At 40.2% G+C, this 18,105-nt stretch overlaps 2 protein-coding genes across 18 annotated transcripts in view; one reads left to right on the top strand and one right to left on the bottom strand.

The window, feature by feature from the left end:
- The window catches only part of LOC144084638 (peripheral plasma membrane protein CASK-like), a 42,799-nt gene that overhangs the window by 18,903 nt on the left and 5,791 nt on the right, over nt 1-18,105 (top strand). For 3 of the 17 annotated variants that reach the window (XM_077613257.1, XM_077613296.1, XM_077613248.1), the window contains 14 exons: nt 1,305-1,322; nt 3,057-3,181; nt 4,545-4,622; nt 4,787-4,867; nt 7,866-8,054; nt 9,163-9,241; nt 9,315-9,400; nt 9,466-9,534; nt 9,614-9,682; nt 13,796-13,831; nt 14,317-14,355; nt 15,163-15,359; nt 16,618-16,733; nt 17,643-17,723. In XM_077613257.1, the coding sequence (XP_077469383.1) occupies nt 1,305-1,322; nt 3,057-3,181; nt 4,545-4,622; nt 4,787-4,867; nt 7,866-8,054; nt 9,163-9,241; nt 9,315-9,400; nt 9,466-9,534; nt 9,614-9,682; nt 13,796-13,831; nt 14,317-14,355; nt 15,163-15,359; nt 16,618-16,733; nt 17,643-17,723 (1,263 nt within the window). The remainder of the gene's footprint in view (nt 1-1,304; nt 1,323-3,056; nt 3,182-4,544; nt 4,623-4,786; nt 4,868-7,865; nt 8,055-9,162; nt 9,242-9,314; nt 9,401-9,465; nt 9,535-9,613; nt 9,683-13,795; nt 13,832-14,316; nt 14,356-15,162; nt 15,360-16,617; nt 16,734-17,642; nt 17,724-18,105) is intronic. The other 14 variants (XM_077613302.1, XM_077613266.1, XM_077613281.1 and 11 more) reach the window with 11 other exon arrangements.
- Nucleotides 10,703-13,138, bottom strand: LOC144084742 (uncharacterized). Its single transcript, XM_077613462.1, has 3 exons — nt 12,714-13,138; nt 11,687-12,316; nt 10,703-11,352 (listed from the first exon to the last, which is right to left on the bottom strand). The coding sequence occupies exons 2-3, from the start codon at nt 12,311-12,313 to the stop codon at nt 10,909-10,911; spliced, it is 1,071 nt and encodes a 356-aa protein (XP_077469588.1). The 5' UTR covers nt 12,314-12,316; nt 12,714-13,138; the 3' UTR covers nt 10,703-10,908.

Genomic DNA, 18,105 nt, shown 5'->3' with positions numbered 1-18,105 from the left:
TCAAGCTTCAGTGTTGTATTATGTCTTGTGGTTTCCTTCTTTGAAATAACTAGGTGTCTGGTTAGCGCTTCCTGTTTTTATCGAATCTGACAACAACCAGATAGTCTTACTTCCTTCAATGAAAGTGCTGCAGACTGCACATGCAATGCTTTTTCTTCGCACTTAAATTACGAGAGGAAATTACATATCATTTCCAAATACATTTGGTTCATTGTTAAATACCCATAAGAAAATGAAAAATGATACACCTTTTTCTACTGAATAGAAAATGTAGCAGCTATTGATTACTTGAGAAATCAACTCATCTATAGATTAATTCTGATTAGGTAATAGGATTATAAATGTTTAATGCATTGTGGAGTCGTTTTAGGACATGGGTGTCAAAGTGGCGGCCCGGGGGCCAAATCTGGCCCGCCGTATCATTTTGTGTGGCCCGGGAAAGTAAATAATGAGTGCCGACTTTCTGTTTTAGGTTTCAAATTAAAATGAAGAGTATAGATGTATATAAAATTTCCTGATTTTCCCCCTTTTAAATCAATAATTGTAAGTTTTTAATCATTTTTTTCTGTGTTTTTAGTTCAAAAATCATTTTGTAAAATCTAAAAAAATATAAAAAAAGCTAAAATAAACATTCTTTTAGATCTATAAAAAATGAATATTCAGGGCTTTTAATCCAGTTATTTTAATCCATTTATATTTTAAAAAATCTAAATATTATATCTAAAATGGTCCGGCCCACGTGAAATCAAACCCGCGAACCAACCCGAGTCTGACACCCCTGTTTTAGGAGATGTAAACAAAGAAGCAATTGTTCATTCAAGATGATGTCTCAAAATGTGGCCACTCTAGACTAAAGTTTTGTAATATTCACCCCGTCTGTGGTCAGTGTATCCTTCCCAAATCAATAAAACTAAATACAGCACTTTCAAAACAAACCATTATAATGCCACTCTAATGAAACATTCATCAAAGCAGTGGCCCTAATCTCATTATAAGCGTACACGGATTTGCTGAATCATTCACTTGCGTTTCCCAATTCCCGCTCATTATGTTTCAGTTGTGATTCGCAGACATTCTGCCGGCCTCAGTCGTGCACGCTTGCAGAATCCTATCAGCTTTTTTTCCCTCCTGCTTTTGCTGATGGTAGTTTTCCTCTTTGCTGTTGCTGATCTTTCTGTCATCCTTTGCCCTTCGTATTCCTTCACTTTGACCTTTCTGCCTTTGCAAATCAAATTGTTGTGACACTTTTTCTCTTTCTGTCAACCTAATTCCAGTTTTTCTGTCTTCTGCTTCGCTGCTTTTAGGACTGCTAGCTGCAGAAAGTACGTACCCCCGATTTTTAGAGCCTCCTTTTTAACGGCATTCAAGTGCACTTATTGGATGAGAGATGTGCAATCCATTTGGTTTTGACATCCGATAAGTAATACAATACAAAAATCATTTTGGAAAAAATAGAATCTCAATAAGAAGAAATAAATCTTTGTTAGGACATCTGTAGTGACCAGACTTCTTTTAGCTTGTTCTTGATTTTATTGTTATTAATATAATGTTAGTTCTTTGTCTGCTACCGTATTCTCTCGCATATATGCCGTATTTGTCGCAAAAAAAATATATGACTGAATCGAGGGTACGGCTTACATGTGCATAAATTAGACTTGACAAGGTGACAAGGACGAAACGCTATAACGCCAGACAAAGCGGCCGATACGATCATTTATTTCAAAATAGAGAAAAGATGAACAGATAAAACGGCTATCCATGAAATTCAAGGAAAATAAACGTTTCTTGCATCAAAAGTCACTTGTGCCTGCCATTGCTCGCTCAGGGCGCCGCCATGTTACCTAGGGATGACAAACTAGACTGCTACGGACACACTTCCTGGTTGTACTGCTCACATGACTTCCTTTTTAAATTTTTCTACGTGCAGGAAACACCCTTTAGGAATGTGCAATCCAGCAATCCATTTATACAGTATCTCAGAAATACCACATGCGCTGATTTTTCTCAAGATTTTCCCTTCAAAGTAACACATTTGTACTACCTATTAAAACCATGAATATGGAAGTGAAAATTGTGAATCAGGGGGCGTCTTATATGAGAAAAATTGTAAAATTCAACAATTTTAAGGCAATGTTAAGGGTAGGGCTTATACGCGGAGGCAGCTAATATGTGAGAAAATACGGTCAATGAAAAATTCCCCCCATAAATGCAACATATTCCTGTGACTTATTGTACCACTCAAAGTCTGAAAGATAGAGTAGTTGTTTTGAATTTTGACTGCCGTTTCCAATATCTGAGGATATTGACAAGAGTTGTGTTATTTTTCCCTTGACGTAAATGTGCTGCTCCTTGCAACTATCCACTGTGTGACTTTGTGAGCTGACCTTCTTTCTAATGTCGTACTGACGCCACTGCTACTTTTCCTCTGATTTTGCTGCATGTGTGGGCAATGCAGCAGGTACTCCAGCCAAATTAATTGTTTACTCGTCTACATGGTTGTGACTTTGCCTGTTTATCTATTCCTCCCTTTTGCCTGTTTTTTGCCTGTTGTTTGTTTCTGTTGGTAACCTGTACAATCAGTGTTTGCATTTTTGTCTTGAATGTTTGGTCTGGTCTCGCGATGGGTTCTGAAAACGAAGTCAATGCAAACGCGCAGGGATAGGCGATCGGCGGACAAACGACGGGCAACTCGAGTTGATCTTTCGACGACAGATTGCCTAAAGTAGCTTTGTGTTGATGCGTCAGATGCCGCTGAAATTGTATAACTTCTGGTTCACAGAATGTAAAAAATAAGTAACAGAACAACTTGATTTCGTAATATTACGATTTTTTTTTTTACTTGTAAACTTACCATGTATGACTTTATTCACGTAATATCGTGACCATTCTTGACCCCGAGGGCGTAAGACCGAAGTCCACCAGTACCATTTCGTTGACTTTTTTTAAATAGGAACCCATTGGGCGATCGCACTGAACGCATCTTTTTTTTTGTTTTGAATTGTTATAGCATCCACTTCATTTTTTCAGTGGCTGATGTGTGTGTGTTTTTTCATACTCAGGAGCAGTATCGCAGGTTTTGGACAGTCTAGAAGAGATTCATGCTTTGACAGACTGCAGTGAGAAAGATGTGGACTTTCTCCACAGTGTCTTCCAGGATCAACATCTCCACACTTTGTTAGATGTAAGTCAAGCTTCTTGTGCATTACGTCTATTTCCTTCCCCAGAGTTGGACATTTGTTCATTCGCTATCAAAGACACGTCAAACCTGTCCCTTATGATGCTCAACAGCACAAAATTAAATGATGAAAGTCGTTAACTTTTCTTCACGATGAAAGATCTGATTGAGTCTAATCCTTGTTTGTGTTCATGTACCATATTTTCACGACTATAAAAAGCACTTAAAAGTCTTAAATTTTCTCCAAAATAGACAGGGCGCCTTATAATCCAGTGCGCTTTATATATGGACCAATACTAAAATTATCACGATAAAATAAAATAAATCAGTCGATAGGGTACACCATCCTCTACAGCTCTCACAACTAGGGCAAGCAGCCCCCGACTCTACTATTTTCCCCGTAGAAAAAGTACTGCGCAGTGACTGCTGGGATATATAGTTCTTTTGTCAATATACCCAGTATGACGGCGAGCACACTAATTTAGTGCTTGCCGTCATTCCGGCTGGATTTACAAAAGAACTCCTGCCGCTAGATGTTGGCGTGGACATCGACATCAACACAGCTTTACGAAGGGTGGCAGGCAGCGCCTGGCTAGTTACGCTAGCTACTAGCTAGCTACTATTTGCGAATGGATTGTGGCCGCCTGGACGAACGTATAAAACTCAGCGTTTTCGATGACTCATTTGGACAATTGTTCAATTCAGACACAGAAAATGAGGACTTTGATGGATTTTTGGCTGATTGTGACGCGAGTACATTGTAAAATGGCTAAATAAAGTACAACCAAACTCCGTTTTGCTTCCGTTGCCTTTTTAAAAACTCGTTTTTAGCGTGTGTTCGTATGTTTAAGATGGTGTATGTTTTGCCATGCCTGGCTGCTTCTTTAAAAATGGTGCGTCCTTTGTGTGTGTCAAATACAGAAATGGCACTTGTTACTGACACTGCGGCTTTAAATGTGATGCGCCATATAGTCGTGAAAATACGGTAGTCATCAAATCCAATATTATGTGGCTGATGGAAAATCTGTTCAAATCGCAAATGGCAGGGAGTGAAAGAGTTAAATAAAGATGGCCAAGATGCCACAGTGCAATTATGATGATCATTATTTTGATAATTGCTTAACCCTATTTAAGGCAGTCATTGAACAAATTTTCCCATTTTATTTTTCATCTGTTTTTTGTTCTTATTGTTTCGGACATGTTCAAATTAAAACCAAAACAAGTCAGGAAAAACTCCAAGTGTTTTTTTTTTTAATATATATTTTCACCGCTGGATAAAACAAAAGAAACTAAGTAGGCCAGTTAAGGTCAGACGATCTCAGTTGCTTATTATTTTTAATGGTGCTGTTTTTTTCTGTTTTTTTTGCAGTTATATGACAAAATCAACACCAGGTCGTCCCCACAAATACGAAATCCTCCCAGCGATGGAGTGCAGCGTGCCAAAGAGGTAAACTCTATGAAACTCATCATTTAACCCTTTTATGCACGAGTTATGATTTTGTTTATATGCAGCCCAGGGGTGAATTATTGCCCCTGGGACAATATTTTGGAATCAAATTATTGGTGTCATTGCTATTAATGTATGCTTTGTCATTTTTTTCCCCCCTGAAGGTGCTGGAGACCATCTCCTGTTATCCAGACAACATCGAGGCCAAGGAGCTCAGAAGGATCCTCACACAACCACACTTCATGGTAAGATTTGCACTCATAATATTAATTTTTGAGTTTTTAATAGCGCATTCATACCTGGCCTGTTGGGTATGGACTAAATTTGAACACAGTTGGTTGGGTGCATCTTTTTGACTTGCACGGCTACAAACCAGCGAACACTAGTGCGGAGTAGATATCCGGTCTGAGACTGCTGCGTTGGTGGTCTCGCTTCCCTTTCAATTTGTGGGAAAGTGACTGTGCTAGGCTGCTGTAGTTCAAAGCAGTTCTGAAACCACACATTTTTCCACTTAACGGGCTTATCATCGCTAGCGTAACACCTTGCTGTATTGGAAGTTCTCTCAGTTTGATAAAAATGACCATATAAAGTATTTCCACACCTTGCTGTATTGCAAGTTCTCTCAGCTAGAAATAGAGAATGAAGGTTCATCAGACGTCTACCGCCGTCAATGGCAGCCTATGTGTTAATTGAGTGCTCTTATTGATAATTTTGATATTTCAACACCTTGCTGTATTGCAAGTTCTCTGTTTGATAAAAATGACCATATAAAGTATTTCAACACCTTGCTGCTCTCTCGCTCTCGCTCGCTCTCTCGCTGTCTCTCACGCTTGCTCTCGCTCCCTCCCTTCCTCTCGCTCCCTCCCTCTCGGTCCCTCCCTCTCTCTCGCTCCCTCCCTCCCTCTCGCTCCCTCCCTCCCTCTCGCTCCCTCTCTCCCGCTCCCTCCCTCTCTCCCGCTCCCTCCCTCTCTCTCGCTCCCTCCCTCTCTCGCTCCCTCTCTCTCGCTCGCTCCCTCCCTCTCTCTCGCTCCCTCCCTCTCTCTCGCTCCCTCTCTCTCTCGCTCCCTCTCTCTCGCTCCCTCTCGCTCCCTCTCTCTCCCGCTCTCTGACCAAGTGTCCGTTGACCAAGTGTCCGTTGACCAAGTGTCCGTTGGCCAAGTGTCCGTTGGCCAAGTGTCCGTAGGCCAAGTGTCCGTTGGCCAAGTGTCCGTTGGCCAAGTGTCCGTTGGCCAAGTGTCCGTTGGCCAAGTGTCCGTTGACCAAGTGTCCGTTGACCAAGTGTCCGTTGACCAAGTGTCCGTTGACCAAGTGTCCGTTGACCAAGTGTCCGTTGACCAAGTGTCCGTTGACCAAGTGTCCGTTGACCAAGTGTCCGTTGACCAAGTGTCCGTTGACCAAGTGTCCGTTGACCAAGTGTCCGTTGACCAAGTGTCCGTTGACCAAGTGTCCGCCGACAAAACGTCCGGTCACGCTCTGATATAAAGAGTTGGGCTTTTAACATGCTTGGCCCCACTGTCGGTCAGAGTTGTGTATTCCGGGAACTTGATAAAACCAGTCACTCAAGCGGTCAGGGCCATACAAAAATGGAATTTACTGCACAGACAAGGCACACGGACCGATTGGGCGCATCGACCATTATAGAGAAAATTTGAGACTTCAGTGCGAAAATGGGTGTGTTTCTTAGGTGTGAAATTTACCATGGGTAAATTTTAGTTGTGAAAATACGGTATATTAAAAATGTTGGTCTAGACAACAGAAAGCCAATTATTACTGGTGTGAATACGCCCTGGATGTATTTCTTTCAGGAGGTAGAAAGATACCACAACATAGTGCTTTTCAAATTTAAAAAAAAAAGGATTCTCCAGAATTTCTCTCGCATTCCGTTTGTGTGTCAGTGTGGGCAATTAGGAGCTTCTGTGTTATAAGTAGGAGAGTGTATGCAATCCGCATAACTAGCCTAGCCACAAAGCTGCTTAGCACCTGAGCTGGTGAGCGAGGATAGACTCATGGGGTGGAAAAGCTAGAAATCACTCAAAGTGCTTGGTCCTGTTGTTGGGATGATTGTTTGTGCGCACAGCTGCCGGGTTTCACGGATGAAATGGGACAGGAGACGGGATTATGGATGTACTCGGGGATTGATCGTAAAGGCTTGAGGATTTTGGAAGGGATTTCCTCTTGAAGGTGTACTATTTTTGTGTTTCCGAGTATTTCTGGAGATTAGTATCCTTGATTGCGTACACGGTAAATGAAAGGTTGCCTGTGTGTGTACAGAATGTATATTTACAATTTATGAGGTAGAATAGTTAGTTGTCAGAGAAATTCAATGACCAAAAATATTCACAGTTATGTGCTGAAATGCAGTATTTTTTTTTGTGTATGCCAGGAAAACAGTGAATAGTTGTGCTTTTCTAATTGGGCTTAAATTTGCAATTGAAAGACACTTTTGGTCCGCTTTTATCCGCTATTAGCCCACATTGCCTTGTGATCTCACGGAGATTGCTTTTTTCACACACACGCGAGCTTTACGTGCAGCTGAATCAGTCTATCAAAAACTAGAGTTCTCTGAGAGTAGTTCTAGGCAGAAAAATTCAAAGCACCGCCATATTTGGTGGAGTGGGCATTCCCCTTCAAAGTCCTATCGCGAGTTTTTACTCACTAATGAAATTATCCAATCTGTTTGAGTCTCCACTACTGCTTTCCATTGAGCCACACGACATCTGGAAGAATCCGTGCTTTTGATGATTTCACTGGTTTCAACTATGCAGAGGCAAACGGTTACAAAATTACTTTTATTGCACATTTTCAATCGTTATGGCTGTCTGTGAGATTTGATCATTTAGCTATGAATACTCACTGAGAAGATTCTATCATTTATCGTATTCTCCGGACTATAAATTACACTTTTTTCATAGTTTGGCTCTGCGTGCCACTTATTTTTTCCACTATGACCGCCAACGGCTTATGTTGTGTTTTTTAGGCTGGAGTTATCCAAAAAATGATTCATTTGTTACATCAACAGGGAGCTATTTTGTCTATTTATTTGTGTGTGTGTGTGTGTGTGTGTGTACAGGGGTCTTCAATTCTAAATCCCCCCCAGTGTGCATTAGCCCGTATGTTACATGTTAATGCGCTATCAGCTAGTTAGTAAAAACATAGAGCAAGCAGGTCAGTGGCCGTAAAGGAATTAGTGTAAGCCACACAAACTGTTAATGTGTGTGTTGTTTTTTGTTTCTTTGCACTCAGGCTTTGCTGCAAACACACGATGTGGTCGCCCACGAGGTCTACAGCGACGAGGCGCTCCGAGTGACCCCCCCGCCTACGTCCCCTTACCTGAACGGCGACTCGCCTGACAGCACCAACGGAGATATGGATCTAGAGAACGTCACCAGGGTCCGGCTGGTTCAGTTCCAGAAGAACACCGACGAGGCCATGGTGCGTTCGCTGTTCGCCATAAACAAATTTAAATGAACTTGGATTACGATGCAGACACACTCAAATATAAATGTAATCTAACCTTACACTAAACTTAATTCTAACTTTGTTTTGAATTTTTACACCTCCTGGGATGGCTCTATTTGCCCATGTGCGGTCGATTGGTCGCCAGTCTTGTGGTCGCCCCGACAGCGACAACAGGCGACCAAAAGACCGGCGACCAAAAGACCGGTGACAAAACAGGGTAAAACAACACGGTCTACGCATCAATAAAAGCCAACAATGGCCATGAGCAGTTTCACTGAGCCGACGTGTGAGTGTATAAGAGTTTGTATGTACATGCGTTGTCCCTTTAAGAATTTACGTCAGCCAGGGTCTTAACAAGTTCTCCAACAAAAAACAATCAAAGTCCGGGAAATTTGGAGCTTTTCTTTAGCCTAATAATTACTAGGGCATTAAGTATGACTAAATAGTAATTCGCAGTTTGTATTTAGGGAATTTGAGCAACGATTTAAATGGTAATGGTAATTATCTCTTACCTTCCGGGCGACCAAAAGACCGGCGACCAATCGACCGTGTACCCTATTTGCCCCGCCTCCACCCTGACTTTCAGATGCAACCTATCGACGGTTGTTTGCTTTTGTATTCCCTTCAAAATATTCCCAAAATGATGCACACCAATGTCCTCACAATAGGATAACGCACGACCACTTGCCAACGAGAAGTAGTATATACTCCTCGTATTAGCGATCGCCTCGCCATTCGCAATGACTAACGGGTAAAATAGACGCTGAAAAAATGCAAGGCTCCGCCCAGTGCTCGCAGAGACATTCCAAAGAGGGAGTTGCGACCAGAGAAACATTAGACGAGGGAGTTGCGGGGATAGAGACAGTGGCCATGATGTTCTTACGAGAAGCCTCTCGCGTCCGCTGTATGCTCGCATATCAAAATTTGTCTTGTGTCTCAAGATAAATATCTGCCCGAAATTTTTCTCGTATCTCAAATTGCTCGTATGTAGAGGTACCACTGTAAATCTACAACTATTTTGATGGGTGGGTTCTTGCTTTGAATCCAAGTTGCTGACTTGCGGCTTTCTATTTTTTTGCAGGGCATTACGCTGAAAATGAACGAGCTCAACCACTGCATCGTGGCCCGAATCATGCACGGCGGAATGATTCACCGGCAAGGTCGGCTCCCTTTCCCGTTTATACGCCCGTCGTCATATGCCGATGGCCTCAGTCTTGTACTCCTCACCTTCAGGTACCCTGCACGTAGGAGATGAAATCAGGGAGATTAACGGCATCAGTGTTGCAAATCAAACGGTGGAACAGCTACAAAAAATGCTTGTGAGTAATTATCGTCGTGCTACAAAAGCGTTCACATTGTGACAGTCGTCATTTGTTACCCACAGAGGGAAATGAGAGGAAGCATCACGTTCAAGATAGTACCCAGTTACCGGTCCCAGTCCAAGTCTTGCGAGGTACAGAACCAAACGAGCCCTGTTTTGCTTACATGTCCAAATAAAAGACAGGGAAGACATGACACTCTTTATTTGGCAGAAGGAGTCACCAGATTTGTCACAACATTCGGCTGCTAATGGTCACGCAAGCGTCAACAGCTCTATTCTGGTGAGTTGATCTTGAAAGTCCCAACGTTAGATGCGAGTTGCGTTCTTGCGGCGGTGCTCGGACGATTCGCCGAAAGACATTTGGCCGACGGACAGTTCACCGAACGGACGTTTCGCCGAAGCGCTCGCCCCGCCCCCGGATCGTGTGTGTACAAGTTTTTCAACCTCGGCCCGCGGGCCATATACGGCCCATTACAGATAACATTCATTTAGGAATAACAAGGGCATGTACTGCCCCCCGCTGGACATATTTCTAAATACAAGTACGTACTACAATGTGCTGCCAATTTTTTATATTTTTTATTTTATCCTTGCTTTTAAAGTAGTAGCCATTTGGAGATCACGCAGAACAGTACGTGACAGAAGAAATAGAGAAAAAGTAGTAGTAACAGTAAGTACTACTGTAATGAAATTGTAAATCCAGAAATCCTACTCCAGAAAATTTACACCAGCATAGAAAACGTTGAGATTAATCTTTGAATTAAGGTAAATTCAGCAAATCATTTTGAATATATGGGTCATTTTCACATAATTCAGCAAATAACGGTAAAGACACTTTCAGAAAATGAATAATTTACAAAATGCAATTCAAGCATTCTGATTATCTCTAATTAGCAACACTAGCACTGCCTGGAAATATCTTAGCTGGAACTTTAATGAAAACATAATTAATTAAAATTTAAAAAATATGGATTGGTCTTTCCCGTTATTCCAAAAACGGTAAAGACCAAGCATAACGGAAAAGACAGTATGGTGAAACTTCAGTCTATGTCAGGGAAAAACTAAGACCTTTATGTGTTTTGTTGTGGGTATCAGTAGTGTGGAAAAGGCCATTAAGAACTAGTGGCAATTATATAAAGTACTCTTAGTTGCAATTTCAGTAAAATGATGGTAACAGTGTACCCCAGCCCTTATATTGGGATATCTGCCGGGGAAACTTTGAAGTCAAATTCAATAAAAAAAATTTGTTTTTTTTTTTCTTTTTTCTTAAAGCCCTGCAAAAATAAAATATACACATTGATTAATATCTGTAAACTTTATTGTAATACAACTCGAACACATATATACGGTCTTACGGAAGAAATTGTAAATACAGATTTACTGTCAACAACATGAAATTGTCTTAAAGCCTAAACATCTTAAGCTAATACTGACAAATGATAAAGAAGTTGCCAATATAATCAAAGTTAGCAATGATCAAATGATAGGATACTTGAGTGCACAATCTTAACAGTTGTAGTTCCCTAGGTCTACATCAAAAACATGCTGCTTTCCAGTGCGTGAGGTTCCTCCTGTTGTTGTAGGAGGTGGCAATCTCATAACAATATTGTCTATGTGTATGTCATCCAAGTCATCCATTTCAGGATACACAAACAAAGGTTTTTTCATAACACTGGACTTGCGACGCATAAATTGCACCAGAGCTTCATCATCTTCATCAAAGTTTTGAATGATCTTTCCCACAAAATGTTGAACGGACTTTTTCCCGCAATACTTCACAAGAACAAAATCACCTAACTTCAGATTTGTGGTACTGACTTCATCTTCGATAGGAAAGATTTCAGTAGATTCTTCCAGGCTGTCATAATCAGAGAGTGCTGCCTTATTAGCGAAGGGCCTGATCTGGACAGGTGACAAATGTTCTCTGTCACAAGATACTGATGCTCCATGCTGAAAGAAAGCACAAATCATTATATATTATTATATTCACGTCAAATTGGTACAGTATTGACAAGAGACAAGGTGATTGAATTAAGCTGTTACATATATAAATAGGGAGTGAGATTAAATTAAAGTAAATGGCTGCTTGATGAATAATAGCACTGACATCTTGACGGGAGTGCTGCAAGAGGGATTTACAGTTGACATTTCTAGTTATACCATGCCTGGTCAGCTGCAAATCATCTTTCGCCTTGTTGATCAATCTGTACTTTTGTAGAATGGGACCAACAACTGCAGCGTGTATAGCCTTTCTTTCATTTTGTCGCTTTTTGCTGGCTAGTACCTTTGCTTTGAGATCATCTTTGATAGCATAGCAGAATGTTAGCTCCTTCCTTATCCTGTTGTTATTCCCGCTGGAAAGGAGGGAATATGCCTTCGATGCTGGAGAATCGCTGATCACGTTAACACTCAACTGCTGAGCATTCTGCATTCTGCTGATCTTTCTTTTCAATTTCCGTATTTCAGTTTGATATTGCTTGATCTGAGCATTATTCTTGGTAATTGTTCTGTATGCTTTGCGGTCCCGGGCTTGCGTCTTTCTCCTGCCAGCTTTCTTTTGTGTTGATGGTTGCGATGGTCCTGGTTGTGGTTCACCAAATTCATCAGCATCTGGGCTAGGTGGGGGAGTGCTTGGCAGATCCTCTTCCAGTTGTTGGAATTTCTTGCTCCTTTGCTTTCGTTGGTTGAGCTTCCATTTTCTTCTCAGTTGCCTTTGCTCCCTCTCTGAAAGCTTGTGAATATTTGGAATCTTTCCTTGTGCCTTTCTTTTCTGATATCGTTCCCTTTCTTTCTCTAAATATTTGTGATAGGCTCCAGGGTCATTTTTAATCTTCTCCCTGCATTTGCGCATCGCTGCAGCATTAGATTTTTTCGCAGGTGGCTTACCGCCTTTTTTCTTAAATGGATTCATGTTCTGGAAATTTTACAAATCAAAGCAGGAATTAGTATACACATAAACATAGCATAACATGTTAGCGTCATCTCTACATATCTGTTGTATATTTAAAAATATGTATTTCATCTCTACATATCTATTGTATACACCTTTTCTACTTAGTCTTTCCCGTTATATGATACGTCTTTCCCGTTATAACGGTAAAGACAAAATTTATTAACGGTAAAGACACAACATTCCACCTCAGCCTTTGACATTGGTAGATGGTATTTCTTGGCACTCAGTAAATGATAGTGTTCTGCATGCATACACCATGCCCAGTTCATTAAAAAGCAAAGTAATTATGTTCACCAAGTTTTTAGGACATCGGTAAAGACATGGAATTGTTACGACATTTCACAGGTATGGTCCTTACCTTGGTTTTAGTTTCATTCTCATGGCTTCTGCTTAGCTGGCGTTGACAATATGGCTGACAACATCCTGGTACTTCTCCCACACCAGCCACCTGGTGTATTTACTGTGAATTTTTTGGTGTATTTCTCATGTGATAACGGTAAAGACACACTAACTGATATGAAAGGTACATCAGTAAAACTGTTTGCAGTTGCAATTCTTTTGCATTTTTCTCAAAGACAACTTGAGTGAAAATACTATTGAAACAAATCTAAACAACACATTCTAAATAGAGACAAACAAATAAATCATAACCCGACTTTTCATTCCTATAAACTGTGACACTAGATTCTGGACATCTAACGGAGTGGACAAATTCAACATAAACTGGCTCTCAATGTATTTGTGTCTCAAATAGATTTCTCTTAAAATTGGTGCCAAATGTAGTATAATATGTGGCAAACAAAGCAGTAGTAATTAATTTTTATAACTTTGTAACACATAAAGGGAAAGTCCAGGGCCATATCTTTACCGTTATTTGCTGAATTATGTGAAAATGACCCATATATTTCATAAAATAATGGGAAATTATTTAAAATTAAACTAGAAGTAAAAGTGTGTTCCATGGCATTTCCAGGTATTGTTCTCTAAGCCCTCTAGTCTGTCCAAGGCACTTAGAATTTCACACAAGTCTTCTAGTGTTGGTTTTTGTCAGTGTCAGACATCAATCCCCAGCTTTGATAAATTACATTGCATGTCCAAATGGCTACTACATTAAACGCAAGAATAAAATAAAAAAAATAAAAAAATTGGCAGCACATTGTAGTACGTACTTGTATTTAGAAATATGTCCAGCGGGGGGCAGTACATGCCCTTGTTATTCCTAAATGAATGTTATCTGTAATGGGCCGTATATGGCCCGCGGGCCGAGGTTGAAAAACATGTACACACACGATCCGGGGGTGGGGCGAGCGCTTCTGTCCGTCAGCCAAACGTCCGTCGGCGAAACGTCTTTCGGCGAATCGTCCGGTCACGCCGGCGTAACTCGAATTTCCGCAAATTTTCCTTTGAGTAATGAAAATAATACATTTGTTACCCAAATAGGACCTGCCAGCAACAATTCAACCCAAAGCTCGTCAGGTGAGTTTTCCAGCAAACCTCCAGTTGTTGTTGTTTTTCCAATTGCACATTTAAAAAAATCAATGTTGTCCAAATTTTCATGCGTGTGGATGAACCATTCCATGATTCACTTAAGCAGTCCGATACCATACGTTTAGCAAGGTTTCCTCCAGAAAAGATGCAAAAGCCACGTACATTTTTGTCTGCGTATAAACGCTAGATTAATATTTTGCAGCACTTCTTAATCTGCCGAGAGGTGCGGGCCCACCAGGCTTATAAATCACTGGGAGAAACTCTTGTTTTGTACTCATGAGCTCAGTGTAATAACAAAACATTAAACATGTGTAAACCTCAACATTCACAAGATGCATGACTTACTTAACATTGAGAGCTGATGAATTATGTCACGTTCCGCTCACAATCGCGAGTGAGCCTTTTGTTTGTGCCCCACAACATATTCTACTGCATGATTTATGTGTAAGTGTGTGATGCTCTCAACTCCATAGATCTCCAGACCCGCTATCCAGGACAAATTGTCCATTAAGGTAAGATGTCGAATAGGGGAAACGGGTAAAAGTAGATTCTGGCTCTCTCATTCATCCCTGTCTTCATTAAAATTATATATTTTGTATGCTTAATAGGATTTAAGTTCAGAATATTTATGAATATATCTACGTCTTAGCCAATATTTGCTTTTTGGAGATTCTAATACAAGAAGGTTCAAACAGCAATAAGTCTTTGTTGTCGTTTCATGTTCAAAAATGACTTTAGCAATTGAGGGTCATTCCAGAATTGGAGTTCCACCTATGACATTTGGACTAGTCTTTTTGTGAAATTCGAAAAATAAAACGCAGTTTCTGAGTCTGTGTTTCAAATCTGTAGAAGCAAAGGGAAATGAAAACTTAAAGATAGTTTAAAAAATGTGTATGTACAAATATCTTCTTATTCTGGAATGATCCATTTTGGCATTTAGCGTTAGCTCATACCGACATTTTAGCTACCCTTATACTTACTCCCTTTACTACTTTAATGTTGATTAGCCAGTGCTGCCTTTGCATTTGCATACCTGTCAACCTCTGCCGATAACTGCCCTTATAAATGATTATGATTCCCCTTACAAACCCCCCAAAAACCTTACAAACACCGTACGAGTCGTACGGTGTTTGTAAGGTTTTTGGGGGGTTTGTAAGGGGAATCATAATCATTTATAAGGGCAGTTATCGGCAGAGGTTGACAGGTATGCATTTGTAAGACATACTGAACGTTCACGCAGACGCCAGAATCGCTCACTTACACATTGTCTTTGGCGACGCCACAAAGTCAAATTGCGTCTGACTCTTCCGCCTCTGCAGATCTACGTCCGTGCTCAATTTGAGTACGACCCGACAAAAGATGACCTCATCCCCTGTAAGGAAGCGGGCATTCGCTTCAGGGTGGGTGACATTATTCAGATCATCTCCAAGGATGACCACAATTGGTGGCAGGGAAAGCTAGAGAACACCAAGAATGGCACGGCGGGACTCATTCCTTCACCGGAACTGCAGGAGTGGTGAGAAACCATTTGTGCGCTCATTTTGGATGTTTTTATATTTTATGGGTATACATTTCATATACTATATGTACAACACAAGCGAATCTGTTGGGCTTTAGCAGTTATCACTACTCCACCACCAGAAATCTATCCAAATAAAATTCTCTTGGAAGTAGTATAAACAATTCATCTTCAACATAATGTGTCTAGTCCCACTATCACAATGATTTACTCTGTATGAGTATTCAAAAATAAATGATCAAGACTATCACGATTTGAATTGTACAATAAAAATGAGTCATGTCACGGTTTGCCTCTGCATAGGTGAAACCAATGACCTATCACCATGAAGTGATATTGGGATTTAAAATTTAAAATTCAGCTTCACCCAAATCTTCATTTCATTCTAAAGCAAGGGTGTCAGACTCGGGTTGGTTCGCGGGCCGCGTCAACGTCAACTTGATTTCACGTGGGCCGGACCATTTTAGATATGATACTTAGATATTTTTTTAAATAAATGGATTAAAAGAGCTGGATTAAAAGCCCTGAATATTCCGTTTTTTAAAAGATCTTAAACAATGTTTATTTTAGCTTTTTTAAATATATTTTTAGATTTGACAAAATGATTTTTGAACTAAAAACAAAGAAAATCTGGATTAAAAAAATAGCAATTATCGATTTAAAATGGGGAAAATCAGGAAATTTAATATACATCTATACTCTTCATTTTAATTTGGTCCTAAAACAGAAAGTCGCCACTCATGATTTACTTTCCCGGGCCACACAAAATGATGCGGCGGGCCAGATTTGGCCCCCGGGCCGCCACTTTGACACCTGTGCTTTAAAGCAAGAGCAATATCAGACAAATGACAATATGAATAATCACAAAGATTTTTAAGAATGTGTAACAAATAACGACATTAATCATACAACACACTTGTTTTTTCTAAAAAAAATACTTGGTATTCCATTTTGAAACATTTTCAGCCTACCCAGAGTTTTAAATTCATTACTGCGGATTAGTTTAACTCCATTGAAATGCAGTGAAATTTCATTTCAATTTGGTGTGTAAAAAAAAGTAAAGAAAAGAACATTCCTTCTTTATTATCTCTCATTTTGAAAAAAAACCAAACTTTGCATGCTCTTTGGTATTGTTTGAGATTTCATTCTTTGATACATCACTTGAATATCTTGATAATTCTCCCCAATCCTTTTCTTTGAAAGAGAAGTGCCCACAGATTGCCTAAATGAATCCCACCAATCGTGATGTTTGCAGGCGCGTGGCGTGCATCGCCATGGAGAAGACCAAACAGGAACAGCAAGCCAGCTGCACGTGGTTTGGAAAAAAGAAGAAACAGTATAAAGACAAATACTTGGCTAAGCACAACGCAGGTAAACACACGGCACATTTCATTCTGTCAAATGCGGTACGCCATGTTGCCTCTGTCTTATTCTTGGATGCCACGTGATTTATTTATTTTTTTCCCTCCGTTTGAATTTGAATGTGTGTCTTATTAACCCTTCCGCTCCCACCCTCTGCCCATTTCTCATGCTGTCCCATACCCAATGACTTGGCTGCATGTAAGTACCTTCAAATAGCTGGCAACCAGCTTCTTTTTCCTTTCTCTTCTTCTTCTCTGTTTTTTATTCCTCGTCCTTCCTAACGTGTGTTTCACTTTTTAATGACAAGTTATTTTTGGAAGTAACGGCAAATAATGTAGTAACACGCGGCTAGTGTGGTCTTTGTTATTGCCTGACACAGATTCCAGATTTTGGACTATGAAATACACTAAACGCTGTTTCTTGCTAAAGATTCAGTAATCCTCCAAACACTGATTTATTATATACCGTATTTTCCGGACCATAAGTCGCACTTTTACTAATATTAAAGTGCGACTTATGTTTTTTTTGTCTGTCTAACAACCAAAAGCCTAGTCTATAGTTACCCCCCAAAAATGTAAATGTTACATTAACAGCTGCTTATTTTACTTTAAAGTGTTTTTGTTTTTGCTTTCTGATCTGATTAAAAAAAATGCCTTCCCTAAAATGCGGCTTATACTCAAGTGCGATTTATAGTCCAAAAATATGGCAATATTTCATTTATTTTCCTTTTCTTAACAAAATAAAATATATTAATAAAATGAATATTTGAGTCTTTGAATGACAAAAATCAAAAAATATGAGGGAATGTTAACTGTTACTCCCCTTTTTTTTCTTCCAATCTGGTCCATTTCATTACTTTCATGATTTTATTTATTTTTTATTTTTTGGTAAGACCGTGTCTCTGCTGTATTCCATCAGTGTTCGACCAACTAGACCTGGTGACATACGAGGAAGTGGTTAAACTGCCTTCATTCAAGAGGAAAACGCTGGTCTTGCTGGGTACGTCAAGTCTACCTTGAAAATCGTGTGCGGTCGATGGCCTTTGTTGGCTTTTATTGATGCGTAGACCGTGTTGTTTTACCTTGTTTTGTCGCCCGGCTTTTGGTCGCGGTCTTTTGTTCGCCCTGACCGCGACAACGGGCGACCAAAAGACCGGCGACCAAAAGACCGACGACCAAAAGACCGGCGACAAAACAAGTAAAACAACACGGTCTACGCATCAATAAAAGCCAACAATGGCCATGAGCAGTTTCACTGAGCCGACGTGTGAGTGTAGAAGAGTTTGTATGTACATGCGTTGTCCCTTTAAGAAGCTACGTCCGTCAGGGTCTTAACAAGTTCTCCAACAAAAAACAATAAAAGTCCGGGAAATTTGGCGCTT

The sequence above is a fragment of the Stigmatopora argus genome, chromosome 1, assembly GCF_051989625.1.
Source record: "Stigmatopora argus isolate UIUO_Sarg chromosome 1, RoL_Sarg_1.0, whole genome shotgun sequence".
In the NCBI taxonomy this organism is placed as follows: Eukaryota; Metazoa; Chordata; class Actinopteri; order Syngnathiformes; family Syngnathidae; genus Stigmatopora; species Stigmatopora argus.
Note: the sequence above shows the minus strand (reverse complement) of the source record. Positions and strands in the feature narration are given on the sequence as shown.